We start from the raw sequence: 26961 nt of genomic DNA on the forward strand, positions 1-26961 counted from the left end.
TCCCTCATTTACTACGAAAATGTTTTACAGAAACATGTTTTCACTTGGTACATCACAGTCCACCCACCACTCATAAATATTCATGAGCATTTATGCAGATTTTGGGTGCTTTTACACTAACACACAAGCCAAACGGTGCCTGTGGTTCCCCCCTTAGGGTCTGAATGAACATTTGCTGACTGACTCTGGGAATTTTAGACAGCTCCAAGTACAGTTTGTTTGTCCTGTTTCACAGCTTCTTCTTCTTTTCCTTTGGGCTGTTTCCTTTCAGGAGTCGCTCCCTGTAACCTCACAGTTCCACTTTGGTCCCTCTCCTTCACACACATGTATTCTGTCTTACTGCGGCAAAGCTTCATTCCTCTGTTTTCCAGAGCAGACCTCTATCTCTAGATTTTGCTCCACCTGCTCCCTGCTCTCACTACAAATCACAATGTCGTCTGCAAACATCATAGTCCACGGAGATTCCTGTCCATCACCAGAGCAAACAAGAAGGGGCTCAGAGCTGATCCTTCATGCAGACAAACCTCCACCTTGAACTCCTCTGTCACACCTACAGCACCTCACCACTGTCTTACAGCTCTCATACATGTCCTGCACCACTCTAACATACTTCTCTGCCACTCCAGACGTCCTCATACAATACCACAGCTCCTCTCTCTGCACCCTGTCAGACGCTTTCTCTAAATCTACGAAGACACAATGCAAATCCCTCTGAGCTTCTCTGTACTTCTCCATCAGCGTCCTCAAAGCAAATACTGCATCTGTTGGACTCTTTCTAGGCATGAAACCATATTGCTGCTCACAAATGTTCACCTCTGCCCTTAGCCGAGCTTCCACTACTCTTTCCCACAACTTCATTGTTTGGCTCATCAGCTTTATTCCTCTGTAGTTGCCACAGCTCTGTACATCTCCATTGTTCTTAAAAATGGGCACCAGTACACTTCTCCTCCAGTCCTCAGTATCCTCTCACTCTCAAAGATCTTGTTAAACAAACTAGTCAGAATATCTACTGCCACCTCTCCTAGATACTTCCATACCTCCACTGGTTTGTCATCAGGACCAACTCCTAATCCATTTCTCTTCCTATCTGACCCATGGTAGAACAACTTGAACCCTTCTCCTAAGCTTCTAGCCTTGATACCTTTCCACCTGGTCTCTTGGACACACAGTATATCCACCTTTCTTCTTTGCATCAAGTCAATCAACTCTCTAGCCTTCCCTGTCATAGTCCCAACATTCAAAGTCCAGGTTTTCCAAGGCTTGTACAGTAACTTTTCAAAGTTAATAATGAATATATATAATATGAATAAACCACTAGACTCAGATTGGAGTATAGAATTCACAGAAATGCACACACCACTAAAAGTATGCTTATATTTTGTGTAGAAAGACAAAACAAAAACATACAGTAATCAGTGTTGATTTAATTAATTTGTTTATGAAACTTAAATGTGTTTTTCTTACAGGTTTTGGAGCAGCACCCTGATGGACGTTGGAAAGGCTGTATTCATGACAACCGAACAGGAAATGACAGAGTGGGCTACTTCCCGTCCACTATGGTGGAAGTTATCAGCAAGCGCACAGGTGTGTATTTAAACTTATATGTGTGCATGTGTGTCTGTATGTGTGCTGGAGTTTTAAATTGTGGCCAAGCTGACTGGGGCAAAGTGTCAGCTTATCGATCATGGGAGTAGATATTACACACATATGGAGTAAATACTGAAGAAGAACTTGGAGAAGGAAAATGTGGGAGAAGAGGATGAAGATGATGATGATCCTTTATTCATCCCCTGGATGAATAAAGTTTAGTCAAAAATAATATCACAGAAGTCTCACACACTGGATGAGAAGACATTTGTGAGTCAGCCAGTAGCACAGTGATGCCAAACATCCAGCTTTTACCCCGACGTTCCCACTGAAGGCGTCATCCAAGAGTAATATTTGTGAACTATTTTAGTTGCACTTTAATCACATTGTTTAAACTAAACTCCAACTGCCTCAAAAATAAACAGAAACCCTCAAGGAATTTCCCCTTATAATGATAATGAAATTACTGTTAAGTACTGTATTTGGAAAGTCACCCACATGTCCCTGCTTCACGATGTTTTTTACTTCTCAGCACTGTCCCCTAGGAACAATATCACATAGTGGGAAGTGTGTTTATTTTTTGACTGAGTTAATGACTAAATGCTAATTATGTATCTACAACCACCAGCCAACTAGCAATTTCCCACCGTTTTCCAAACTAAGACTAACTACCCTGTTAATGTTGTGAGGATTATTTTAGGTCCGAATATTAAAGGTTTTTACCTGAGTGTCAAAGTAGTGTTAATTTATAAACTACCAACAAGAAATAGGGCAATAAAATGAAAGAGTTGCAGCTTTTATGTTGTCTTTTTTTTGTTTGTTTTTCATTATTTAACCACTTACTTGATAATTAGCCGTGTCATTTTTGCCCCCCCCTCACACACACACACATACACACACATGCACATCTTGCATCACGTGTTACATTGGTTGAGATAGTACACATTTACATCCATCCCAAAACTGCAAAGCCACAAAGAGCCTCAGATGCTTTTTACTGTCTGTTGGTGTCTGTCTGTAGGTGTGTTCGTTTTGTTTGTCCATCTGTCTGTAGTCATATGTTTGCTTGTTTCAGTCTGCAATTCTGTATCTGTGTGATTATCTGCTTCATTCCCTGTGATCACAACATTCGCACTTAATACTAGCCCTCTTACATAGGGTCACCCTTTCATGCCATTATTCACCGCTGTCGTACCTGCTCCATGTTAGAGGACAATACTACTGTGGCTACATCTATGGTTTCAGTAAATTATCATATAGCAGCTGGGCATGCTGTACAAAACAATTCTGGAGCAGCCCCCATTCAACATGCAAAACCACACTGACTAATCACTGCCAGGGCACATCCACACACTCCACACCTGGGGGCTATAGCAGCTGTTCTAGCCAGAGATTTCATTTGCTCAGCTGTGTTTCATCCATTTTTAATTATTATTCTTTCGCGCTATTGCTCCTTAGTCAGTCTCTCTGACATGTAGTTTAGTTCTTATGTATCTGCTCTTCCAATTTCCAGTACCATTAACCAGGGGTGGATCTAGAATTTGTATTACTAGGATGGCACACTCAAAATAAGGTGGCACATTCGTAAAATCTCTCTCTTTTTTTTTTTACTCAAATTTGGAAAAATAATAAACTGTATATTAAGATTCAAATCGTGTGTTTTTAAAGTCTCAGAATTGTCAAAATGTAAAATGTCCCCGGTGCTGGAAGTTCTACAGCTGAAACCTACCATGTTGTCACTTTGGAAGAGGGTGGTCAATCAGAAACTGGGGGTGGCCAGTGCCAGGTCAGCCCACCTGTCTGGCCCCACAGACTACCAGGAACACACACTAAGCACACAGAGTTACAGAAGTTATTACATTATTGAGTCAACGACCACATTTATAGTGACGATAAATTGTGGAATTTAGCAGCTAGTGAGTGATGCAAAACAATTCACTTATTATAAATAGGCTAAGTACCTGTAACAAGCTATATACATATATTTATCCATTACGTTCTTCTGATTCACACATTTTTTCCATTGATAATCTTTGTCCGTAACGGTACTAAAGTGCAAGCTTGCCTAACATGAAAATATTTACCTAAACGACGTTCAGGACGTGCAGGAAGTGTAACACACCTTCACCCTTATGCTAGACTTATACACAAGTACACAAGCTTTGTGGGACAGTAAACCTTGAGCAGGTTGCTAGTCTATTTCAGGGCCACTGCTTCAGCATTATAGCATGTCATTTGTGTAAATATGATGGAAGTTTAGCCAGCTCGTAAGATGGTTGTTATTATTTAAATACCGATCGTAAATTTAGTTTACTCCCTCCATCACTGCAAGAGCTAACTAACTAAGCAACTCCCTGACTCAGAGTTATGTTGGGTGGAGGTTGATAAAGATTCATGAGATAACCTAGCGAAGACATATCTCTTCGTTTTTTTGGTTTCTGAGCGCACTTGTAAGCCTGTCAACCTATACTATCAGACACATTTCATTACAAACACATGTGTATTGTTATATACATATATAATAATGTACGTATATGCTAATGCTTATCTCAGCCCCTGAGACCATCTCCTAGTTTTATCAGCCATAACTTCCCTTTTCACCATTTCATTCATTACATTTAAGTGGCGCCTGCATTTGTTTTTCCTGTCCATTTCTTTGTTCTTCCATCTTTAACATGAGCTGTGTCCTTTGATTTCCTTGATTTCATTGTTTATTTTGTAACCTCAGCCTTTATTTTTAATTTTCTTTTTTCCCCTCTTTTTCCTTATGTGTAATTCTCTGTTTTGTTGTTTCTATGTTACGTGGCGGTGGTTCACTGTTGGCTGGTTGTGTGTGTGTTTCGATGTGTCGTCACGGTGGGTGTTATCTAGGTTTGGCCAGCACAGTCATTTGCACTCAACAGTTTCAAAAGATACCGCTGGTTCCCCCGGCGACGGTTGCCCCTGCCAACGCTGTAGTCAACGGCAATGACACCACGTTTCATCAGATCCATATCCTGCCTCCACCGCCTCCTCCTCCACCACATTCCCATCAGCCACTGCTTCCACTTTTCACTTCCTTTGGCTATAACAGGTCGCCTGTGACAACCCCACAGGGAGAAACACCCACTGCCCCAGGTACACACCCCCTTTCATTATTATTATTATTATTATTATTATTATTATTATTATTATTATTATTATTATTATTATTAAAACTTCAAGGGATGCTTTCTTCTGGTGATTTTTTTCACCATTTTAAAAATGTTTCTGATTGGTCATGTGAGATTGCAATTGGTGACTTAAATGTTGGAAGACATCCATTAAAGTTTTTCTGTTATGGATCATTATTTATGTAATTTTATGTGTTGTTCATACTGTATAACCTTTCCATTGTTGCTGTTATCATCTGCATTACTTAGTCAGCTTTTAGAGACACTGACACTGATTTACGTAAAGTAAGTCCTAGTAAAATCAGAACACTTTTTTTTTTACTACATTTATGGCATGTTGGTGAAGGTTTTCAGTCATTCAGGTGTGATATCAGGAAGTTAGGTCATGTCAAGTGGACTTTTTTTTTTAGCTGGAAATACTTTGCTCCTCGCTGACCTTCCTGGACTGTGCAGTAAGCGTAGGAACTGTTAGCCCCCTAGAAATAGAAATCTGATGAAAACCCATGTACACTGACCAGTACCTGCAGTTTGACTTCCACCACCCACTGCAATGCAAACTTGGAGTCATTAGGTTCCTGCTCCACTAGCCAGAAAACATTACCACCTCTACGGAAGCCAAACAAAAGGAAGACAGACATCTGAGGACTAACCTGTGGTTAGTGTACCTTCACTTGAAGGACAAAGGATGCTCCTGAGGAAGATTTAGACCATGTTCATGCCACATTAACAACAAACCCTTTTAGAATCACTCACTGTAAACGTTGTGTAGACCTGTGCAAAATATAACTTGTGTTGATCAACAGCATTGGTTTAAGTAGTATCAAACAATCTTGGCTGCAGCTTGAAATCACATATATAATAGTGGAAAGTTTGGGTAAAACTTTACTGATCCTGTCGGCAAGGGCCATAAGGCCCACATCTGCTGCATCACCCAGCTTCTTCTGACCTTCAGCTTGCAGACAGCCACCCTGACATAATCCTGTAGGACACATTAATAAACTTGGAGTTTCATTTTAAAAAGCAGCCCAAAATCATGATGCTCCCACCACCAACTTTTTGAGTGACGTTTTCATGGTACACAGTTCCTCTTTCTGTGCCATACATAGTGCTGTGTGTTCTTCCTTAACAATTCCTTTCATCTGTCGACAAAACATTTTCCCAGTTGTATTGTGGAGTGTCATGGTGGTCTATGGCAAACTTTAAGTCAAAGTTTTTATAAGTCAGCGTAGATCTAAAGCACACCTTCAGTCTTGTTTAACTGATTGCAGTCCAGGTTTGCTAACACCTGACTCCACTCGATGCTTAGTGACATCGGAAGCCTAGTTTTGCCTTTACCTTTTCCACCCTCACTTTGTATGTGCCATTATGTGTTCTTGCAACTGTACCTCGATCTTCAGGTGGTGTTGTTATGAGTGAAGATCATTACATCCTCGAAACTCTTCATCCTCCTCTACTCTATCGTCCACCTAAAAGGCTTTTCAGGCCAGGTCAGAACAAAATGGACCACCCTCAAAGATAAAACTGGTTCTTCACGCCAACTTTCCCACAGACGGAAGAAACTACTTGGATGAATAATGAAACCTTTTCAACTACGAAGAAAGAAGCCTAGTTGACATGATTTAACTTCAAGATATATAAATAGCAGTTATGTGTAAGGAAAAGAAACTTAACCTCAGTTATAGCAGCATAGTTGGGATCCATCATTTATTTAGCCAGAGACAGATATAGGTTGCACAGATATAGTATTGTCAGTTATCAGATAAAGAATTTATAGGGAATTTTAGGGAACTAAAATCTGAATAGATGTCAGGTAGGAAGGAAAATTCACAATTTAAGCAAAAACCTCTGTTCACAAAATAGTTTCTTTATAATTAAGTTTTTGTTTTGTCTTTGTTTCTTGTTTTTTTTTTTAGTTTTTCTTTGCATTTTTTTTATAGTTTTTCCTCCTTTCTTTCTTTACCTTTGTTCTTTCCTACTTCCATATAGAGTATGTCACCACTGTCCCTCCCCGTAAGACAACCCTCTTAGCTTATTCACACAACCAATACACAGGTTTTTCCAGATCACACCAGTGTGTTTTCTGTTGTGTCCTTGTCCTACGTGCTATTGTAACATCCACAACCATTTTAACCCCACCTTTACCCAGCTAGCACTTATACCCTCAAAGTATGTGCTTGGATTTGTGAGAGTGCATTTGGTGGTGGTTAAGGCTAAGTGTCTATATCATTTTTGATGGGTAATATAAACTGGGACTGCATCTTGAAACATGCTAATTTATGCTCAACAATATTTAGGTTTTGTAAAACCATTCATGAACACAAGATAGTTAAAAAAAATGGGTAAGTTGTGTATTACATGCAAAGACCCAAATACATTATTAGCATATTTCACCAGGAATGTTTTGCAGGTAAGGATGCCACTGACTGTAAAGTGTGAACTATGAAGTATCTACTCTGTGAATGGGAACCTTCACTGGACCTCACATTGCTTTCTCCAAGAGACTAAAAATCTCTTTAGAAAAATCACATGTCACAAATTAAGCCGTAGATGGGAATCGAGCATCCACATTACGGGAAAAATATTATGTCTCACAAATTTTAAAATTTGAATTAACGTTGAATGTTTGAAGTTGAATCCAAGGCTGCTCAAATCAGTCTTATCTGAGGTCACTTGGAGAGATGCAAAATGGCCACAAGAAGGAGCTGTGACATCACATGAAAGCAAAACGAATGCGTATGTTTCTCTGGCGCACTGTTGGTCACACCTATAAACCATTATCAAACCCATATTAGGATGGTTATAATGGTTTATGACACTCTCCAAATGCACTACAGCAGCCCCATTCTGACAAGGCTTACATATATAATCACACACTTATGGATGCATTATATATGTATGTGTATGTACATTATGGCATATATGTGTATATACACAAGTATTCATGTTACGGATTTATTTATGTACTATGGGTATATAAATGTTTTCATAGATCTCTCTATATATGCTGTTTTGTGTGTGTGTGTGTGTGTGTGTGTGTGTGTGTGAGCATGTGTGAGAATGAGCATGTAAGAATGAAGGTGTGGAGATGTGTATGTGAGTTTAAAACATATATCCTACATAAACCCACCTTATCCTAAGCCTGTACCGCCTTACTGTGCTTTTCAACTGGCCCATCTATAATTCTTGTCGACAAAATTGTAGTTAGTTTAAGTAGCCTCACTTTACTTTACTTTACTCTTCACCAACATTAAAGCTGCACCGGCATCCAGATTTTAAATAAAGGATGCATCAACTGACCCTGTGCAAGGTGAGAAGCGTTATTAGAAGTAATGAAAGCAAAGAGTATTATCCCTAGTTCCCCTCAGCTCTATGAAGCTCTTTAGCTGTCTTAGCTTAAGAGCTAAAGGTTTGGTTGCTGAATGCAACTTTACATTTTTGGTTCTGCCTCACTGCAATCATTCATCTCGTCTCCAGCAGCAGCTCCACAGTTGCACCGTGTCGGTTGGATTGTTAAAAGAGCAACTGTAAACACACTTGCCATATATAAATTTCTAAGGCGACAATATATAAAACATGTCTGTGTTGTCTTCTATAGATTTTTTTCCCGTGACACTAAGTGGCCAAAAAAAAAACAAAAACCTGTTGCTGCTACTGATAGCTAAAAGATAGCAATTGTAGGCTAGTTTAGTTTAGGGTCGTTTAGCAGCTAACAGTGCTGTTCTGTGTTGAAGGTTGTCGTGGCTCAGAGGCAAGTCCTCACAGCTCTCCTACCCCATCCAGCGGGCCCCATGGAGGCTCCAACGAAGAGATCTGGGTACTGCGCAAGCCTGTGGCAGGTAACTAAGCCGCGCTGCGCTGAGCCCTTAATTCCTAACTTCTTAAATGCTGACCAGGACTCAAACAGTATCTGACATCCATTCAGCAAAGACTGTCCTATCCGACACTGCCTTGCAAGTGTCTATGGAATTTCCCCAAGAACAGAATCCATCTGACTTTTCCTTTGAGCTCAAAGACAGTGTTGTTTGAAGGCTTTCAGATACTCTTTGGCCTGCTCCTGGCAGTATCCCATGTCCTGCTGATCCCTCCATCTAGAGCATAAATGAATCTTAGCTGATCTCATGTGCAGGACTGCAGCCATCTGCATCGGTCTAGTTTGTGTGTGTCTTTCCAACTGGGTGTATGCAGAGAACAAAACAAAAAAAAAAAACAGAACCAAAATGAGAGAAAGCAGGAGTGAGAGAAAAGAGAGAATCTGTGTCGAACATGGAAGCTGTCTTGTTTACATAACTTCTGTGTTTGTTTCTCACCTGTCCGTCCGTGTGTCCTGTCCATCCAATCACACACTGCCCAGTGCATTTCAATGGAGAGTCACACCTGTTACCATGTTGCTTTGAATATCAGCTAAACCACTCAATGTGTGTTTGCCTTGCGCGCGTGTGTGTGTGTGTGTGTGCGCACGTGCATCCATCTGTTTGTTGCATGTGTGCACTGGTATGTGAAAAATCTGTACATATTGTTTGGCTGGTGACACGTGTGTGAATGCTTGTTGGTATGTTTTGTGTGTGCGTTTGTGTGTGTGTGTTGCAGGTGGGGACCGCAGCAGTGTGGGGAGTTCTGGCAGTGTGGCAAGCGTGAGGTCGTCAGGCAGCGGTCAGAGTGCCGGGAGTGCAGCACACATCCTTCATGCACAGGCAGAGGGCGTTAAGGTATCACATACACATGCCCACACAAACACACACACACAATTTATGGGGGGCGGGCTTTAGCTCAGTTGGTGCAGCAGTTGTCCACTAGTCACAAGGTTTCTCCTGACTAAAGGTCACGTGTCCAATGGCAAGACACTGAAAACTGAGTTACCCCTGATGTGTGCTCTTTACCCATAAGGAAATATGAATAAACACATCTGCTAAAGGATTAATTTGAACTGTAGATGATTTGAATGACTGCATGGGTTACAACCACATCCAAAGGCTTAATGTTTCTAGCTTCCGTTATGTTCTTATGAACATGAGATGTCAGAAACACCTTGAGGGTACGTTTTTCAAGATAACAATGCTCACTTGGACTCAAGAATAAACTATTATTGGTCAAAGGCCAGTCTGACCTTACATCTATTCCATTCTCATAAGTGCAATATCATAAGAAGACATTTGGCGTATTTAGGGTGAAACATCCACTTGTCCACTTGACTCAGTAGGTGAACTGATTAAAATATGAGCCTGGAAAGACGTGTACATGTAAATAGGAATCCTTTAAACATACTAATCACGCAAAAACGGTGACTGGTCAGAAGTGTGAGCCTTACTCAAAAAAGTTAATATTTCTGCACCACTGTTAGCTCTGTTTGGTGAGTCTGACTTCACAAGAGACTTCAATATCACTACTCCACCAAAAAGCTTTCAACCCTATTTTTTACACTGTAGCTTTGAGTTGACTTTGTTAGGTGGCATCTTTGCTAATATAGTGTTTTGATTTTATATTAATGTATTGGAACCTAAAAACTTAATACGTCAACCTGGTCAGTCTTTTGTAACATTGCTGTTACCATACTTCAATAACATACGTACACCATACAAGAAGGATTTAAATATAGATACGTACCTTTAAACAGCCAGCTACATGTCAGAAACCTTCAGGAGATATACTTTTAAGAAACTGCAAGGGAGACACTTTTTAAATCTACTTACTTGTTATTAACGTGGCAAAAATTAGCATACATCATAATTTCTTCCAGAAAGATTTCAATGCAGAAATTCATCTTAAGGGAGCGGATGAAGGTTATAGAAATTGCGTTTTGTATTTCTAAATAAGATGTCAGAAGGTTTCCAACAAATTAGCAGGTTCAGATAAAACACTACCTTATTTTTTCATCCTGTTAGACATTTTTTTTTTTTTTTTAATGTTTTATCCTGTGAGTTCACCACGGCGGATCATTGTCCGCATGTTGATTTGGCTAAGTTTTTACGCCGAACGCCCTTCCTGACACAACGCTCCCTAATTTCTACTCGGCTTGGACCGGCACTGCACAGCTGGGGAGGGGAATGGGCTGTTAGGGGTTCAGAGTCGAAGTGTCTCTGGGCAAGAGACACTTCGAGTATATATAGCCAGGACCAATTGAACCACTGATCCTGTGGTCCGTGGATGACTGCCTTACCAACTGAGCTATGGCCGCCCCTCATCCTGTTAGACATTACACACATATAAAACAAATTTGCAGTAAATATGTATTGAAAGAAACAGAATTATGATTACATTGTGTTTTAAGTTAACATAACAAGGATACAAGTATGTTTCTAATTTACATAATTGGCAACGCTTTACTGAAGAAAATTGTCATTAGTGGTCAGTGGCTTCTGTTAAGAAAAATATATTATTTATAGGAAAAAGATGTCGCTAAACTTTATGTAGTTATAGCTCTACTAAATGATTTCATAAAAATCCTATAAGATGTCAATATGTAAGGGAAAAGGGGTCACTTTTTCCACATCTCAACAAACCCTTTTCAGCATTTCCCAGCTCATTATTTTGGTTTTAAACCCAAAACTGATTTAATTTAACTCTTACTTGCTCTAAATAACTCCAGCAGCACCAGACAGTGACAAAACTATACTGTGCACTCACTGATTACCACTAAATGGTACACAGGTTAATCTGGCTAGTAACAACACATATTGATAAGAAATTGATAGAAATTGATGGAGATACCAAAGACCGGAAAGCGATGATTGGACTGGGTTTGCCAGGAAGAAGTGGGTTTTTTAAACAATGAATGAAAAAGGTTGCTCTGTTTCTATTGGATGTACAAATGTTATCCACTGTTTGCTTATATATATTGTCATGCAGTGGTTGTCTGTACTTGCACATTTTTGCTGCCCCCAAGTGGTAAAAAGAATTTATTATTGCTGCTTTAATGCAATAGAATGTAAGTTGTCTGTTAGTATGGATACATATGTTGGGTGTCCTTATTAGTGTGTGTTTATTTGCAGCTTCTAGCCACAGTTTTGTCCCAGTCTGCCAAAGCCAAGGAACATCTACTGGAGCAGTCCAAGTCTGTGGATCAACCTGCAGGTAGGCCATAATGGAGGGTGATCCTTCCTCAACTCTACTCTACAGTTACTAAGTTTCTAGTGATTTCATTGAGATTATTGGAGTTTTACGCAAAGCCATGTCAAGGCACTTTACATAATAAAGTCAAGACTATACAAGTATGTAGAGGAAACCCAACAAATCCCCCTTGAGCAAGGCATAGGCAACAGTTGAGAGGAATAACTTGGAAGAAACCTCCAGCAGAACCAGGCTCAGGGTGGGCAGGCATCTGCCTCGACCGGTTGGGGTGAGTGGAAAGTGGAGAGAGAAAAGTACAGAGCAACAAAAAGCGACAACAAAACATCGGGCAGGTTGGTAGGACCAGTAGCTGCACACTGGAAGACACACAGCTTCAAAGGCGGGGACACCTGCAGAAAGGGACAGAGAGAGGGAGACAGAGAAGGACAAAGACAACTACGGGATAAAACACACAAAGGTAATGTCATACAGTGGTTGCATATAAATGTATAGAGAGAAAGGAGAGGAGAGGATCTCATTGCATTTGGGGGGGGGGGGGTCTAAACGGTCTAAACCTATAGCATCATAAATAAGAGCTAGTTCAGTTTGACTGAGCAGCTTTATCTATAAGCTTCATTAAAAAGGAACATTTTAAGCCTAGACTTCAAAGTAGAGAGGGTGTCTGCCCCCTGAATCTGAACTGGAAGCTGGTTCCACAGGAGAGGAGCTAGATAGCTGAAGGCTCTGCCTCCCATTCTACTTTTTTGAAACTCTGAGAACCACAAGTAGGTCTGCATTCTGGGATCGAAGTGGTCTAATGGGACAATATGATGGATTCAGAGCTTTGTATGTAAGGAGAAGAGTTTTATTCTAGATTTTATGCAACAAAAAGCGACAACAAAACATCGGGCAGGTTGGTAGGACCAGTAGCTGCACACTGGAAGACACAACTGTGGCGCAAGAGAATTGGGAATTGGCAGAAGCCAATTGAGAGAAGCTAATGATGGAGAAATATGATCTCTCTTGCTAATTCCAGTCAGCACTCTTGCTGCAACATTTTGGATTAACTGCAGACTTTTTAGGGAGATATTAGTTCATCCCAAATGTAGGGAATTACACAAATCTTTATGTCATTAGTGATACTTGCAAGTGTTAAGAACAGGTGGGAATGAGGAGGACGGAGCAATTTTGTTTTTTTTAGTTTTCAGTTTGGAGCAAAAGAGTTGGGTTAGAGAAACATAATTTAATGCCATCGTGTCACACACACACATACACACACACGGTCACAGTACTTGGCTGGTTTAACTGACAGATGGCCAAGGCAGGGGATGTAGGAGGAAGTGTAGAAGGGTGTGATTGGTTAAGTAGGTTTGGTATCTCTCAAAAAGCAAGAATTTGATCCGTTACTTGTCAAAACAATGAAGGATATTAACTAGAAATCAACGGATGGAGGAAGGTGGGGGTCAGGGACATGTAAAAGTACTCAATGAAGGTTTCCAGTGACGGCTTTAAAGTAGCCAATGATATTTCTCTCAACAGGTTCTGCCAGCTCCTCTCGGACATCGAGCCAATCAGGCTGTCCACTCCACGAAGCACCGCCTTATGATGCCACGTCAACCAGGAAGGGGGAAGGGCCAGGCGAGGGAAAGGTAGGACAGTTCCAAATTCCCTTAGATTCAGTCATCTACAAACACGCAAGCAATGGACAGTCACCACTATCAGCATCTAACTGCAGCATGATGTTAATGTAGCTCCTCAGCCACCTTGACAACACTCTCATACTTGTACACACACACATATACATACACAGAAACACACAAGATGTCCCAGCGGTTTCTCTCGCAACTGGCCTCGTCCGTGCTGCGAGTGTTTGGATGCAGCCATGACACGGTGAGTGTGTGAGTGGACGATATACAGCATAGCTTGATCTTGCGTGAATTTATGAGCAAGAAAGGATGCGTGTTGATGTGTATGTTGGAGCGAGAAATTATATGCTTCTCTCGTTTATCTGTTATCTGCTTTCCATTATTATTCGCTCCTTTTAGTTGCAGCTTCTCTTCTTCCATTGCAGTATTTTTCTTATTTTGCTGAGATAAATTTCTCTGTACAGATTCTTTGGCGATGCACCTCAGGCAGGCAAACTCTAGTTAAGATATTTGTGTGTGTGTGTGTGTGTGTGTGTGTGTGTGTGTGTATGTTTATGTGTGAGTGCTGGCAGTTCCCCAGCGGAATGCATGGTGTGGGTGGAGTAGATCGGCTCAAGAAGTGTGAAATCTGACAACAAAAAGTATGTTGTCATCTACTGTAGGGCCTGTGTGTGTATATGTGTACGTATATGTGTGTATGTGTGTGGGCGTATATTTAAGTTCATGTACCATTGTATAATAATTTCAAGCTTGATAAACCACTGAGCATATTTAAATAGCAGGTGGCTGTGCTGGTTGTGTGTGGATCACTTGCCTATGTGTGTGTGTTTGGTGCCATGTAAGCCATGTTCCCATGGCCATCTGTTTAGCTAGAGTCCCTATTCTTCAGCACCCAGCGTCCCAATAGTTCCCTTCAACAAAGTAACAAGAAAGAAAGGGGGGAAGCAGCACCAATCAGCTTTGAAGGACAGTATAAAGGAGGAGGGTCAAGGGGGAAGATTAGGAAAAAAATGAAGAAAACTGAGAAACACAAAATGGGGAATTGCAAAACAGGCAGGAGGAGTGTGGGAGTCGAAAGAAAAACTCAGAAGTTACATGTTAATCTACCACTTACTCCCCTTTGTAATAGCTGTAGCTCTCTGTTCCTTATGGTTCCATCAATTTTTGCACAGGACATTGCTACAAACGATCAACTATTTTAATGGGGTTAGAAATATGGTCGCTAACAATTGATCAGACATCAGCATTTGGCAGCTAACTAGGAGCTGATTTAGATAAGAAAGCTAAAATATTAGTGTAGGCATACATTTCTCAGGTGGACATATTTACTGCTTTAAGAAATGATGTCTTATTCTGACCATATCTCATCGTACCTCCTTCACTCTTCTCCCTAAATGGGTACAGCAAACTTATGTTATTCATTTGTTTACCATTTTGGTTTTATCCAGGTTCTAATCAAATACAGGAAAAACATACTTAAAACAGTCAGTTACATTTTAACAAGTTTATGATTTATTGGTTTTCCAGTCTAGACAGGCTCTACATTGGACAAAAATAACTTTTTCTCTTGCTGGAGCATACCAGATACTGTGGACAGGGTCTGTCTTCGTCCTAACTTTAGCTTGATTTTTTTATGACAGGGGCAAGCAGAGTTCAATGGGACTAAGTCAATGGCTATTAGAGGCCATTTGGGTTAAAATGCCACTCAACCATTATATGAAGTTGTTGCTTTTAACACAGTAAAGTTTCGCTAACAACCAGATTGGCAAAAATGATGAATTATAACAATCGTACTGTGATGTTGCCTCTGTTTGGGCCTGCTCGGCTGTGCTAAGGGAAAGTAGCTGTTGAAGAAGCAGACACGGAGACAGTTACTGCATGCCCCCTGTCTTCTCTCCTGTAGAGCTCAGAGGCCGTTGTCCAATGGCTGAGCGACTTTCAGCTGCAGGTCTACGCTCCAAACTTCCTGGGTGCTGGGTATGACTTGCCCACCATAAGCCGAATGACCCCGGAGGTAAGCCCACTGTACCCTGACCCACAACCCCCCACCCCCCAATCCTTAGAGAGGACACAGGCACCCTCAAGGACCACAATAGAAACAAGTCTGCGTGACTTTGATTTGTGCTGTCCTTGATGTTTTCAAGGGCATGTGTAACACTTCCTTAAAGCCTCTCAAATACGCAGAGGTAAACCATCCAACCGACCCATGTCAACTATCCTTTCCCCGCCTCCTGCCAAAATATGTCCTGGTATCCTTTCACCTTTGACCCTTGACCTATTGTTGGCCTGTGGTTCTCTAGGTACACATTGAGCTAGTAATATATGTGGATGAAGTAAAAGCTAAATGTTTCAAAGGCTAGGTGTGTTTAGAGGGCTACTGCTCCCAAGCGCATAAAGTATCATATTACAACTTTATTAAGGTGCTGGGTTGGCGTGGGGCCACGTCTAACTTAATTAATTAAGTAAAAATGTAATGACAGTGGACAAAGTTATGTGTCATCTACTTCATTACAGAAACAAGTAGGCCATATCTGAGTTAGTGTCAGAGAGGACACAGGCACCTTCAAGATGATTACCTATAGTACCTATATGGATTTACTATATGCCAGACTCTGAAAACAGACAAATAAACAAGCAAAACAAACAAAAAAAATAAATAAAAAATCCCCAAATCTCACCTACATACAAATAATTTATAGCATATATAGTTTTTTGTGTATATATAATTCTTTTACAGATACATTGATAGTTGTGCATGCTGAAGAGCATAGTAGCTGATTTAAAATGGGTTCTTTTATCAGAGATTGGTGGTAACAGATATTACTCTTTTTTTGTGTCACATTGGACACAAAAAAGAGTAATATCTTTTTTTTTTAAACGTTATACAGCTCTGTGTGTGTGTGTGTGTGTGTGTGTGCTTTGAATGTTGATATATGTCGGTTGTGTGTCAACCACAACTGGCACTGAATTACAAAGACCCAGTACTCACAGGATGATGGACTGTATTTATGTATTTATTACAAAACAAAATGTATACTTTTTAATTTTGAAATAACTTTGTTTGAATCTAATTTCTGCACAAAGCAGCAGCTGAATTGTAAATGAAATGGAGAATAGACTTGACTCTATGCTTCCTTTTCAGTGCAAACATTTGTTTTTACTTTCTTTGCTTTTTTTAATTTTGCAACATTTACATTTCTGCTAAGTTCCCCTCACATAGCAGAAGCTTTCATAAGACATCATGCTGTTTCTTGTTCCTTTATGCTGCACGTTTTCCTCTGTGTGCATGTGTTTATGAGTGAGTGAATAATTTATAATAACAATAAGTGAATAGTAGAGACCTGTGTCTTGAAGAGATTTGAATGTGCTTTGTGGAGGAAAATCTGCACATGCTGCTACATCCTTGTGTGTGTGTTTGTGTGTGTGTGTTTGCTTTGTGCGCGTCTAGGATCTGACAGCTATTGGAATAACTAAACCTGGTCACAGAAAGAAGATGACATCAGAGATTAACAAGCTAAATGTCACAGAATGGCTGCCTGAGCAGAAACCTGTGAGTAAAATGTAACATTGACCGGTTACCTTTGATGCCTGCCTGGTTCAGTGACTGTAATTGTTTAACAAATAATGCTGTTTTTAAAGGCTGGCATTCCAAAATTAGTTTGGGGTAGTCTGGTGAGCAGTCATGTTTCTGGCATTTCCTTAGGCCAGTCTTGGAGAGTGGCTATCTGCCATCGGGCTAAGCCAGTACCACCAGGTGTTGGTGCAGAATGGCTATGAGAACATTGACTTCATCACTGACATCACTTGGGAGGACCTGCAGGAAATAGGGATCACCAAGCTGGGTAAGTCATACAGATATACTTTGTAAAAAAAAAAGAAAAACATGTTTTACATTAAATGATTATAATCACCTTGGTAGTATTTAATTTGAAGCACTCAATTTTGCAAGTGTCAGTGATTTCAGCACCATGGACAGTGATTTGTTTTACAGAAAAGAAAATCCTTTCCTTTAGATCTCTGCAAGTTCAATGAGATGCCTGGTAAGTATTAGATTCTAATGAGTAGGCAGTCAGACCTGGTTGTGGCTAGGGTCATTTCAGGTAATTATAAGAAGAAACACATACCAGAAACAGAGTTCACGTCTCCCAGCCATTGGAATCTGCCAGCTGTACTGTTATTGAGCCCGGGGTTTGACTATGTTTTCTGTGACACGCAGTATTTATAGAGTTGGGGTCCATAGACATTTGGATACCGTTTTTAGCATTGTCTTTTACAGGCATCACTGAGACTAAAACTATTATTACTATTATATTATTAAAACTATTATTATTCAATACTTAGGAAATTGTGGGTCTAAAGTAACGGTATGTCCCACACGGTTCATCGGGTATTTTCACACTCTTAAATTGACTGTCTACACATTCAGCACATCTCGATTGGCATATTTCCAACACATGAGTTCGTAACGAGCCAAAATTATAAAATTGTGTCACTGTACAAACATACACTTGGGTAAAAAAAAGAAAACATTTTTTTCATAAGCCAAATTTTTTAAATCCCTTACTTGTCATTTCTTTTCTTTTTTCTTTTTTCTTTTCGGTCTGGCACACATTTCATCCTTTATCTATCTGACTTTTTAAATTCACATAGTTATTATATTCTATAGATACAAATAAAGATGGTGTTAGCTGGATACCCAGCTAGCTGTTTTAGCATTAGCTGGTTTTTACATTCCGTACCACTAGAAAAAATGTTTCAATTAATGTATTAACATATTTTTATTATAATATGTATTTCAATTATTTTATATTTCTTTTTGCCCGTAGTTTTAAAAATGTAAACAGTTTTATTCATTGATGTAGGTATAAATAATTTTGACTGATACATATTACAATATTTTGTTTTATAGTGTATATTCACCTTCTAAGTTAAAGGAAGAATAAATATATGCTCCTAGAACTAAACATTTAAATGTAATTTAATTTAATTAAATGTGATTATGTGCCATAGTGATCTAATCTGTTTGTGTTTTAGGCCACCAGAAGAAGCTGATGCTAGCAGTGAAGCGACTGGCTGAAATGCAGCGTGGTTCAGACGGGCGGGGCTCTCTCAGAAAGAAGCCTCCACCAATCGCACAGCAGCAGGAAGTCATGTCAATGGACAGCCCGCCTCCAGACGGTAGGCTAACAAATTATAAAAAGTATGAAAATGATGAATTTCGAGACTATCAAGTCTGATAGTTGTGACCTCCCGTACTATTTCTTTAAATCAATTAGTTATTTTTCTCACTCCAGAGGTCATGTCTCCAAAGATGAGCACTTTCCAGGACAGTGAATTGAGCACAGAGCTACAGAATGCCATGACTCAGCCAGGCCAGGAAGTCAAAGCTCAGCGAACTCGCACCCCCAGCAAAGACTATGATGAGGTGATGACAGGGGGAGGAGGTGCTGGGCCTCCTAAGAAAGAGGCACGGACTATGAGACAACAGAGCAGCCAGGGAAGCACATCTTCTCACCGAGGCAGTGTCACCTCTCAAGGCAAACATCGTCACTCCCACTCCCACTCTCAACCTGCTCCTCCCTATACACCTCCTCACACCCCTACCAAAACCAGAACGTCATCTTCCTCCTCCACCTCCTCCGTCCAGAGTGCACCTTCCCCACAGGCCAAATCCAAGCCATCCCCCCATTTCATGCAGGGAGAGAGACCTCAGTCTCCACGCTCCCATCCCCCTCAGTCACCCACGCATCGTACTGCACCGTGCACCCAGCTTCAGGCCCAACAGCAGCCACAGCCTCAAGTCCAGCCACACACTCAACACCACCCACAAATGCAGGCGATGGAGGTAAGGGAGAACCAACAGGTCCCACTCCTCTGTCTCCCACCAGAGGCTGAGCTGGCTGAGAGAAATGGGGCGGACCCCTCTGTACTCCAGAAAAAACGTGCCCATAGCCTCAACCGATACGGCGTTTCAGATGGTGAATGTGACGACAGGGCAGGAAGTGGAGGGGGAGGAGGAGCAGGAGGAGGGGGAGGAGGAGGGGGAGGAGACAGAGAAGCGGAGGTAGTGGGCAGTCAGGAAACAGCTGTCGCCAGGGGGGAAGGAGGGAAATATGCCACGGTGACCCACCGTGTCAGTCGCAGCCACTCTGTCCGCAATCAGGACAAGAGTGCCAGCCGCAATCAGACGCAGTCCTTTGCCCTGCGTCAGAAGAAAAAAGGCCCACCACCACCACCCCCTAAGCGTTCCAGCTCTGCCATCTCCAGCTCCAACTCCAACCTGACGGATGCCAACGCACAGCAGCATATGCTCACCACCACTGGGGGGATGCTGGATGTGCCTTACCTCCAACAGCGGCGGGCCAGCGATTTGGGGGTGTCCGTGGAAACAGGTGCAGTGGAGACGAGCAGCGTGGGTAGCGTGAGGAGCATTGCCGCCATGTTAGAGATGTCCTCCATAGGTGGTGGGGCCAAAGGCATGGCTCTGCAGAAGAATTACCTACAGGTATTTGACTGTATACGCAAAATATACATATTTATTGATGTAATTAATGAGCTACAGTGTAGTTAACCAGTACCATGGTTCTGTGTTTATCAGGTGGGAAAAACACGTGATGCCATTGGTCTGGATGGTGAGGTGGTGAACCGACGGCGGACCATCAGTGGCCCTGTCTCCGAGCTGGTCGCGGCTGCCAAGCGCGACCAGCCAGTTCCCTCTGTTTTTCCCTGTCCCTCGATTCCGCCAGAAACCTCCCCTCCCCCTGTTAATTCCTCCTCACCCCACCCTCCATCCTCACCCCACCCCAGCTCGGGGGGCAGCGGCAGTTCATCAGAGAACCTGCCATTCGCAGAGGAGGGAAGCCTGACCATCCGCCGCCAGGGTCGCAGCGAAGGAGAAGTACAAGGACAGGTAGCTATCTATATATATGTCTACCTATGTGTCCATGTATGTTTATCTATCTATGTAATGTAATGTGCTAAACTCAAAAGTGTAGTAATCCATAGTCAAGCTCTTGTAGTTCCATGTTCTCTAAGCTTTATATGTGTTATCCATTTATCTTTGTCAATGTTTTTGAATGTCTGTGCAAAAATTACCTCTTGCCATGAATTTATGAATTTTCCGTTAGTGTGTATTTTGTGTATGTCTGCAGGGTGACGGCCCACCAGGAGATGGGGGACACACCCAGGAAGACATCCCCAGGGAGGAAGCTACAGCAACCTTAAAGCGACGACCTCGCAACTCCAAGCCCCAACCCAATGGCTCTGACTTTACCCTCCAGGAGTCGTCCACCGTGAAACGTCGGCCCAAAAGCCGCGACAAGGAGCCTGAGGGCTATGCCGATTTGGCAACTACCAATGGGGAGCCTGTGGGGACAGGGACAGCAAACACAGCACAGCCAGTACCCTACCAGAACGGCACTGCCACCATGAAACGCTGCCCGGTGTCTGATGCTGGAGTAACTCAACAGCCTCAACCTCAACTCCAACATCAACCTCAACCACAAGTGACTACTGCTTCTCGAAGGGAGAGTGTGGATCAAGGGGCACCAGTGGGCAATGAAGTAGGTCCAGTGAGGAAAACAAAGCCTCCGGTCTCTCCCAAGCCCGTAGTGGCACAGATAAAGAGACAAGGAGGACCACAGAACCCCCCACAGCCTGCCCCCAACAAGAGAGTCCCGTTGCCAGGCCCTGGGACACCTGGAAGCCCAGGTACTCACAATGTATATGGGTGGGAGCAGTGATGGGGGACACAGTCTGAAGTTTGCCTTTGCTTTGTGTGTAACTCTTGAAGTTAAGCTGTTTTGAAAGGCCACACTCAAGCTCTTTGTTTGAAGCACATTGATTCCTTTAAGCTACTGGCACCAAAGAAATTGTGTTGCACTTTTTAAGTTAACCTCATCTGGAAAGGCATCACTGTATTTAAAGCAATCAACATGTAATCCAGCCACATTGGAAGAAAGATGTTCTGAACTGATTGGGAAATATCGACCTACAATAATTTTTAGTTTACTATATTTTGTCACCAATGAACCTGCATGTCTTTGGACTGTGAGAGGAAACCAGAGTCCTCATGCAAACTGTGAGGTGAAAGATATTTACAGCAGTAAGACATAAAAGTATGAGACTATAAAACAGTGAGACCGATGCACACAAAAACAGATTAATAACTAATGAAAAATGTTAAGAGCACAATAAAACAAATTTAATTTATATTTAAAAAAGGAATATATAAATAAGCAGATAAAAACAATGATAAATAAAAACGTGAAAAAATGATAAAAGAGTAAAATGTAGAAATTTGGGCCACAGAGCCTCAGTTATGTGCTTTTGACAATCAGTATCAAGTCTAACTGTGTTGTTTTTATTTTTGTCTCTGCAGTGGAAGGAAAGAAAATCCCTCCACCAGTCTCGCCCAAACCAGTGCCCCCACCCACAGCACCCAAACCGGCTAAACTGATCCACTCCATAACCAGCCCCCCCTCCCCAACCCCAGCCTCTGCCCCAATCAAACAGCACTCTGCTGTGACCCGACAGACCAGTTCACCGCCCTCCTTCCCCAACTCCAACACCCCCAGCCCACCGAATGCAAAGCTGCCGAGCCCGTCCTCCCAAAGCCCTCACACGCCGCAGACCCCGACCACGCCACAGACGCCCCAGACCCCTGCCACTCCCAGCCCTACTCCACCACCCGTCAAGCCCCCACGCTCCTCCATTGGGGGTGTGTCGGTAGACAGCGGAATGGTGGGAGGTGGGGTCACAGCACCACCCACTACAATAACTCCTGAATTCAATGTGGATTCCTTGGTCCATCAGAAGCTGGAGGAGACGAGCGCGTCGCTGGCTGCAGCGCTGCAGGCCGTGGAGGATAAGATATTGCGACAGGAGGAGTAAGGAGCAGACGCACTGTCATATGCATTAAAGCCCACTACAAAGCTGCTCACTCAGTCAAACATATCCTGAAGCTTTGAGTTGTAGTGGTGCAGACCACAAAGCTGACTGTGGCAGGTTGTGACGAACGTCTGACACACTGCCACCAGACCAATCTCATTTCAGCTACCTCGACAGTGTCTAATCACTATGCACAAACTCACAATGTGTGTAACGATTGCAGTTTCTTTCCGCACACTGGTGGAATTGGTTAATGCATAGTGCACGATGATCACTAAAATTACAATGAATATTCAAATAAATTGAGTTTCAAGAGATGAGTAGTTAAGATGCAGCTCATTAATTTGAGCTCTCTCCTGAGCAGCAATTAGCCAATGGTAACGAGACACACTTTATCTCAAACCGTTATTAACAAAACAATATACGATACAATGCGATATGATTGATAAATATTTTCTGCTCCCACTGAAATTAATTTTCCATCACAGGGACGCCACAGTGAGTCATTGGCCAACTCCTAGAGCTAATATTATCTTAATAAGATAGAGTGCTTCAGCCAAAATCTGCCAGTAACACTAGGAGAAGCTCGACGGTGGTAAAGCTGTAGCAGTGTAAACTACATATGTAGCATTTGGGATAAAAAAGCTTCACTGTAGCAGCAACATCCAAGAAATGGTGGGACTGAAATAAATCTCAGGATTTGACATTTTCCTTGTGTTGATTTTTTTTTTTCCGTGTGTTTGTGTCTTTAGCTCTGTGGCTGAGCAGAAGACCACTGTTAGCATCCTCGACGATATCAGCAGCATGTTTGATGACCTTGCCGACCAGTTGGACGCCATGTTGGAGTAAGCACAGAAAACCAGTCCGGTGTGACCACGGTAACGCTGCATCAGAAGTGACTCAGATGGCACAATGGGCAACATGCCTTTCTATCTCTCTCTCTACTGTATCTCTCTCTCCTTCTCTTCATTCTTTTCTCTTTCTTGTACTCATCCACTTCTCTAACTCTTCACATTGTCTGTCCATCCGTGGCTTCTCCTAACAGTGAAAAGGATGATGGAGCAGGCTGTAGGCCTGGACAGACAGGTGGAAGGAAGAGTGTGAGAATTAAGGATGGATAAAGAGAGTGATGCTAACAGAGAGAGACGGAAAAAAGGACCAAAAAGGCCGATGAGTGAGAGAAAAAAAAAATCACCAGATGGATAGATGAAGAAATACAACAAAATCAACGAGACTGCAATCAAAATGTGGATCTTTTAAGAACTTCCACATGGACTCAAACACATAATCTAAACTAATACTGATTGAAAACCAACTGTGTAATGAATCATAGTATGGTATGTGTACATTCTAAGCATGGAGAGTTTATATCTACTGAAAAAGTCCTGCATTAGCACAGTAATATATAATATACTGATAAATATGAATCTCTAGCTCTTTGGTTTGATGTCTTGGTTCTGTGTGGAATGGTGACCTCTGGTGTTGTGACGATGTAAATGACTTGGTGGAAAAAATTTTAATCTGTGACCAAAATGAGACTATTCAGCTCCTAAGATCTTTGTATGTGTGTGTGTGTGTGTGTGTGTGTGTGTGTGTGTGTGTGTGTGTGTGTGTGAGTGAGAGGAGGGGGGGGGGGGGGGGGATTTCAAGATCGAATTGATGCCCTGTCTGTATTGTCATCATCACCATTAACACACACACTCACACACACCCACACATACAGAAGAAGCACAATGATCCATGCAACCAGCATGGCTACACACACACACACACACACACACACACAGGAGCCTAAGCTAAAATGAGAGAAGTGGAGGGGGGGTGAAAACTGCAGTAAGGGCTACAGCAGGCTGTCTAGAAATGCAGACGGTAGGTCTGGTAGGAAAAGTTGGAACAATAGAAAGTTATGTCCAGGGATTTGAGGATGCAGGCGAAGAGTCTGAGGGTCATGGTTAGATTATAGTCAAGAAGCTGCAAGACCCTGTGTCTAGAAAGTGCAATCATAATTAACCTGTCTTGACCCGCACAGTTTCTAATCATTCCTATGTCCTGCTGTTTTCCAAAAGTCCAAGCAACAAACATCAGGTTTCTCACACTCCCACACTAACCTGAATTATAGTCAGGGTTCCTAAAAAAACCCTTTGGGGTCACAATCCTTTTAAATCACGCTATAATCCTGTAATTTCCGGATTAGTGAAGCACCAAGATGATTTTAAGTCGAAATCAGGACACTTACTGTAAAACATGAATTTAATTTTAGACGCTTTGAAGCAGGGTTACAATAAACCAATTTGTTTTCTATCAAACGTCTCAATCCATAACATACGCACCCACTTTTCCTCTCAACAATTAATTGCAGTGTCGAGGTCCTGAAATCCAGCTGGTACATTTGGGTTCCGAGATACATTCCCCCGTTAGCAGATGGATGTTAAAACTTTCTTTTAGTGTTGTTAAGTGCATAATAACACAATTTACATCTGTCTGATAACCAGTATAAAGAGCCATGATCCCATATGGAATTAAAATTGGCAAATCTATAACTTTCCCAGCCGTGTGTGTGGGATCTCTGAATTTCATATAAAGGAAAAAACAGAAAAGAGGTTAGCCGCTCTCATCCCACACTCCCCTAAACACCCACCTTGTGTTGCCATGACAATCTACATCATCACCCCCACCATTCCCATCACCATCACCATGGTTACTACGTAGTGTGTTGCCATGACAGCGTGTTCATGGTATGAAAAAAAAGTGTTAAGATGGAGTGAGGTACAGCAGAGATCTGTGAAGCTGAATGCTTTGTTTCAATGCTATGTTCAATTCCTGAAACCAACCAGAAACTGCATCTAGCAAGAGTCCGTCTGCACGCTGTCCCATAAAGACGTCTATGTTTCACAGTCCCATAGCAGCTACACTCCTTATATCAGTGAATAAGAATTAAGAGAATAGTTGTGGGTATTTAAATTAAGATCACATAGAGATTATATATATATGGATATTTGCAAAAAATAAGAAGTGTATTTATGATGTGTGTGTCATGCTGAAGACTATTTTTCAAAGTAAACAGATCTAATCTGAGTGTTGCGTCAGTTTGCTACTTCATGCTTAAGTGGTCTGAGCTGATGAATCCATGTTGGGATATTTCCAGGAAGCTTTTTTTTACATGTGTACATGTGTCCAGATGTGGCAGTGTGTATAATACAAGCAATTTGTGTTGTTCAGTTGTATTTTTCTATTTGTTTAAATGCAATGCCCCCCCCCCCCAAACCTTTTTTTTTTTTGGAAACATGTGCCTTGCTTTGTGATTTTGATCTGACTAAAATACAGTGGATGGGTATGTACAACATATGGGGATTTCTCTCTGTTCTGCATCATCATTTGATATGTTACCTGAAAAGAATATAAAATCCTTGAACCCAAACAAAACCCAACTAACTGTGAGATCTTTTCCCACATGAGCTGTTCTCTTATTTACAGTCTGTGCTTGAAAATACGGATCCTTCTCCAGCTGATTGGATCAGTGTGACGTTCAGCATCTGAGCTTCCCAAGTCAGCGGCCACATACAGTATCTTTGTCAGAATAACAAAGATAGTAAAAGTATTTACTGTCTTGCTGAGAATTAGATGATTGATTTGACTCTTGTTGCACAGACCAGCTTCTCTAAGCTAAGCTCAGTGCAGTGTAGTGTAGTGACTGAGGACGGGAGAAAAAAAAAGCTACTGTAGCTTTCAAATTAATATCTTCGTTACGTTCAGGCAACCGTGTTAGCGGTTTGAGCTAATCACCTGTTTGTGAGTGCTTCATATTCTAACGCTCAGCAAGAAATCCTATAGAAATAGGGTCTATAATGACCATACAGCAGTAAAATGTCATTTTTGGTTTGGCTGCTATTTCCAGATGTTTTGTCTTTGTTTGGGTGATTTGATAACACTTTCAAAGACAACATTTGTTGCTGTTTTTAAAAAATCAGGAACTCTGATTCTTCCAACCTGTTTATCTGAAATATTCCAGATTAAAAAAAATGGTTTATTTTGCAGCATTAATTCAGGATTTCCGAGCTTCCAATGGTAACTTTACCCTGATCAGACCGCTGAGGCTGCACAGAGGTGCCCTGATGTGCAGCTGACAGCTGGATGCTGCTGATGCATTTGGTCTGTTCTCCTTCTTCCTTCTGTCTCATTTTGGTCATCTCTCATGTTGTAGGTATTACTTTGAAAGTGTGGGGCTGGGGTCAACATATAGAGGTGAACATACCACAGATGGTCCACTATTGTATGTTGTGGAGCTAAAGTACTGCTCAAAAGAAAAAGCCACGCTGTTTTTGTTTGTTTTTCCGCCTGTGCTTATCTGAACAGACTCCAGCATGGTGTCTCTTCTGCAGTGATGGTGTGTGAGTGCTTCGAAGAGGCTGAGTGTGTGTTAGGTATTGCTCTGCTACAGACTGTATGAAATCTGGATGTGTGCTTGTGTGTGGGTGTGTGTCTGTTGTAGTGACTGAACAGTGGTGTGCTTGCAGTGACTGCATCTTATGGCCATCTGCTCTGAATAAATAGATATTCTATACAAACTGCACTGTCTTCAGCTTCGCTTTGTGTTCCGACATGAACGTTATACTTTCACAGCTGTCCTCCAGAGGGCAGCACAT

General features: G+C 41.8%; 1 protein-coding gene across 9 annotated transcripts in view; it reads left to right on the top strand.

Moving 5' to 3' along the window:
• Nucleotides 1–23308, top strand: part of caskin1 (CASK interacting protein 1) — a 90721-nt gene extending 67413 nt beyond the window's left edge. For 2 of the 9 annotated variants that reach the window (XM_067477488.1, XM_067477492.1), the window contains exons 10-25: nucleotides 1467–1584; nucleotides 4459–4704; nucleotides 8471–8575; nucleotides 9327–9445; nucleotides 11726–11807; nucleotides 13323–13432; nucleotides 15333–15443; nucleotides 16878–16979; nucleotides 17133–17271; nucleotides 17443–17469; nucleotides 18464–18607; nucleotides 18724–19934; nucleotides 20028–20339; nucleotides 20557–21139; nucleotides 21810–22317; nucleotides 23071–23308. In XM_067477488.1, coding sequence (XP_067333589.1) covers nucleotides 1467–1584; nucleotides 4459–4704; nucleotides 8471–8575; nucleotides 9327–9445; nucleotides 11726–11807; nucleotides 13323–13432; nucleotides 15333–15443; nucleotides 16878–16979; nucleotides 17133–17271; nucleotides 17443–17469; nucleotides 18464–18607; nucleotides 18724–19934; nucleotides 20028–20339; nucleotides 20557–21139; nucleotides 21810–22317; nucleotides 23071–23167 — 4014 coding nt within the window. In that variant the 3' untranslated portion in view covers nucleotides 23168–23308. The remainder of the gene's footprint in view (nucleotides 1–1466; nucleotides 1585–4458; nucleotides 4705–8470; nucleotides 8576–9326; nucleotides 9446–11725; nucleotides 11808–13322; nucleotides 13433–15332; nucleotides 15444–16877; nucleotides 16980–17132; nucleotides 17272–17442; nucleotides 17470–18463; nucleotides 18608–18723; nucleotides 19935–20027; nucleotides 20340–20556; nucleotides 21140–21809; nucleotides 22318–23070) is intronic. The other 7 variants (XM_067477489.1, XM_067477490.1, XM_067477494.1 and 4 more) reach the window with 7 other exon arrangements.
• The last annotated feature ends 3653 nt before the right edge of the window (nucleotides 23309–26961 follow it).

Source organism: Channa argus, chromosome 15, assembly GCF_033026475.1.
Source record: "Channa argus isolate prfri chromosome 15, Channa argus male v1.0, whole genome shotgun sequence".
Taxonomy (NCBI): Eukaryota; Metazoa; Chordata; class Actinopteri; order Anabantiformes; family Channidae; genus Channa; species Channa argus.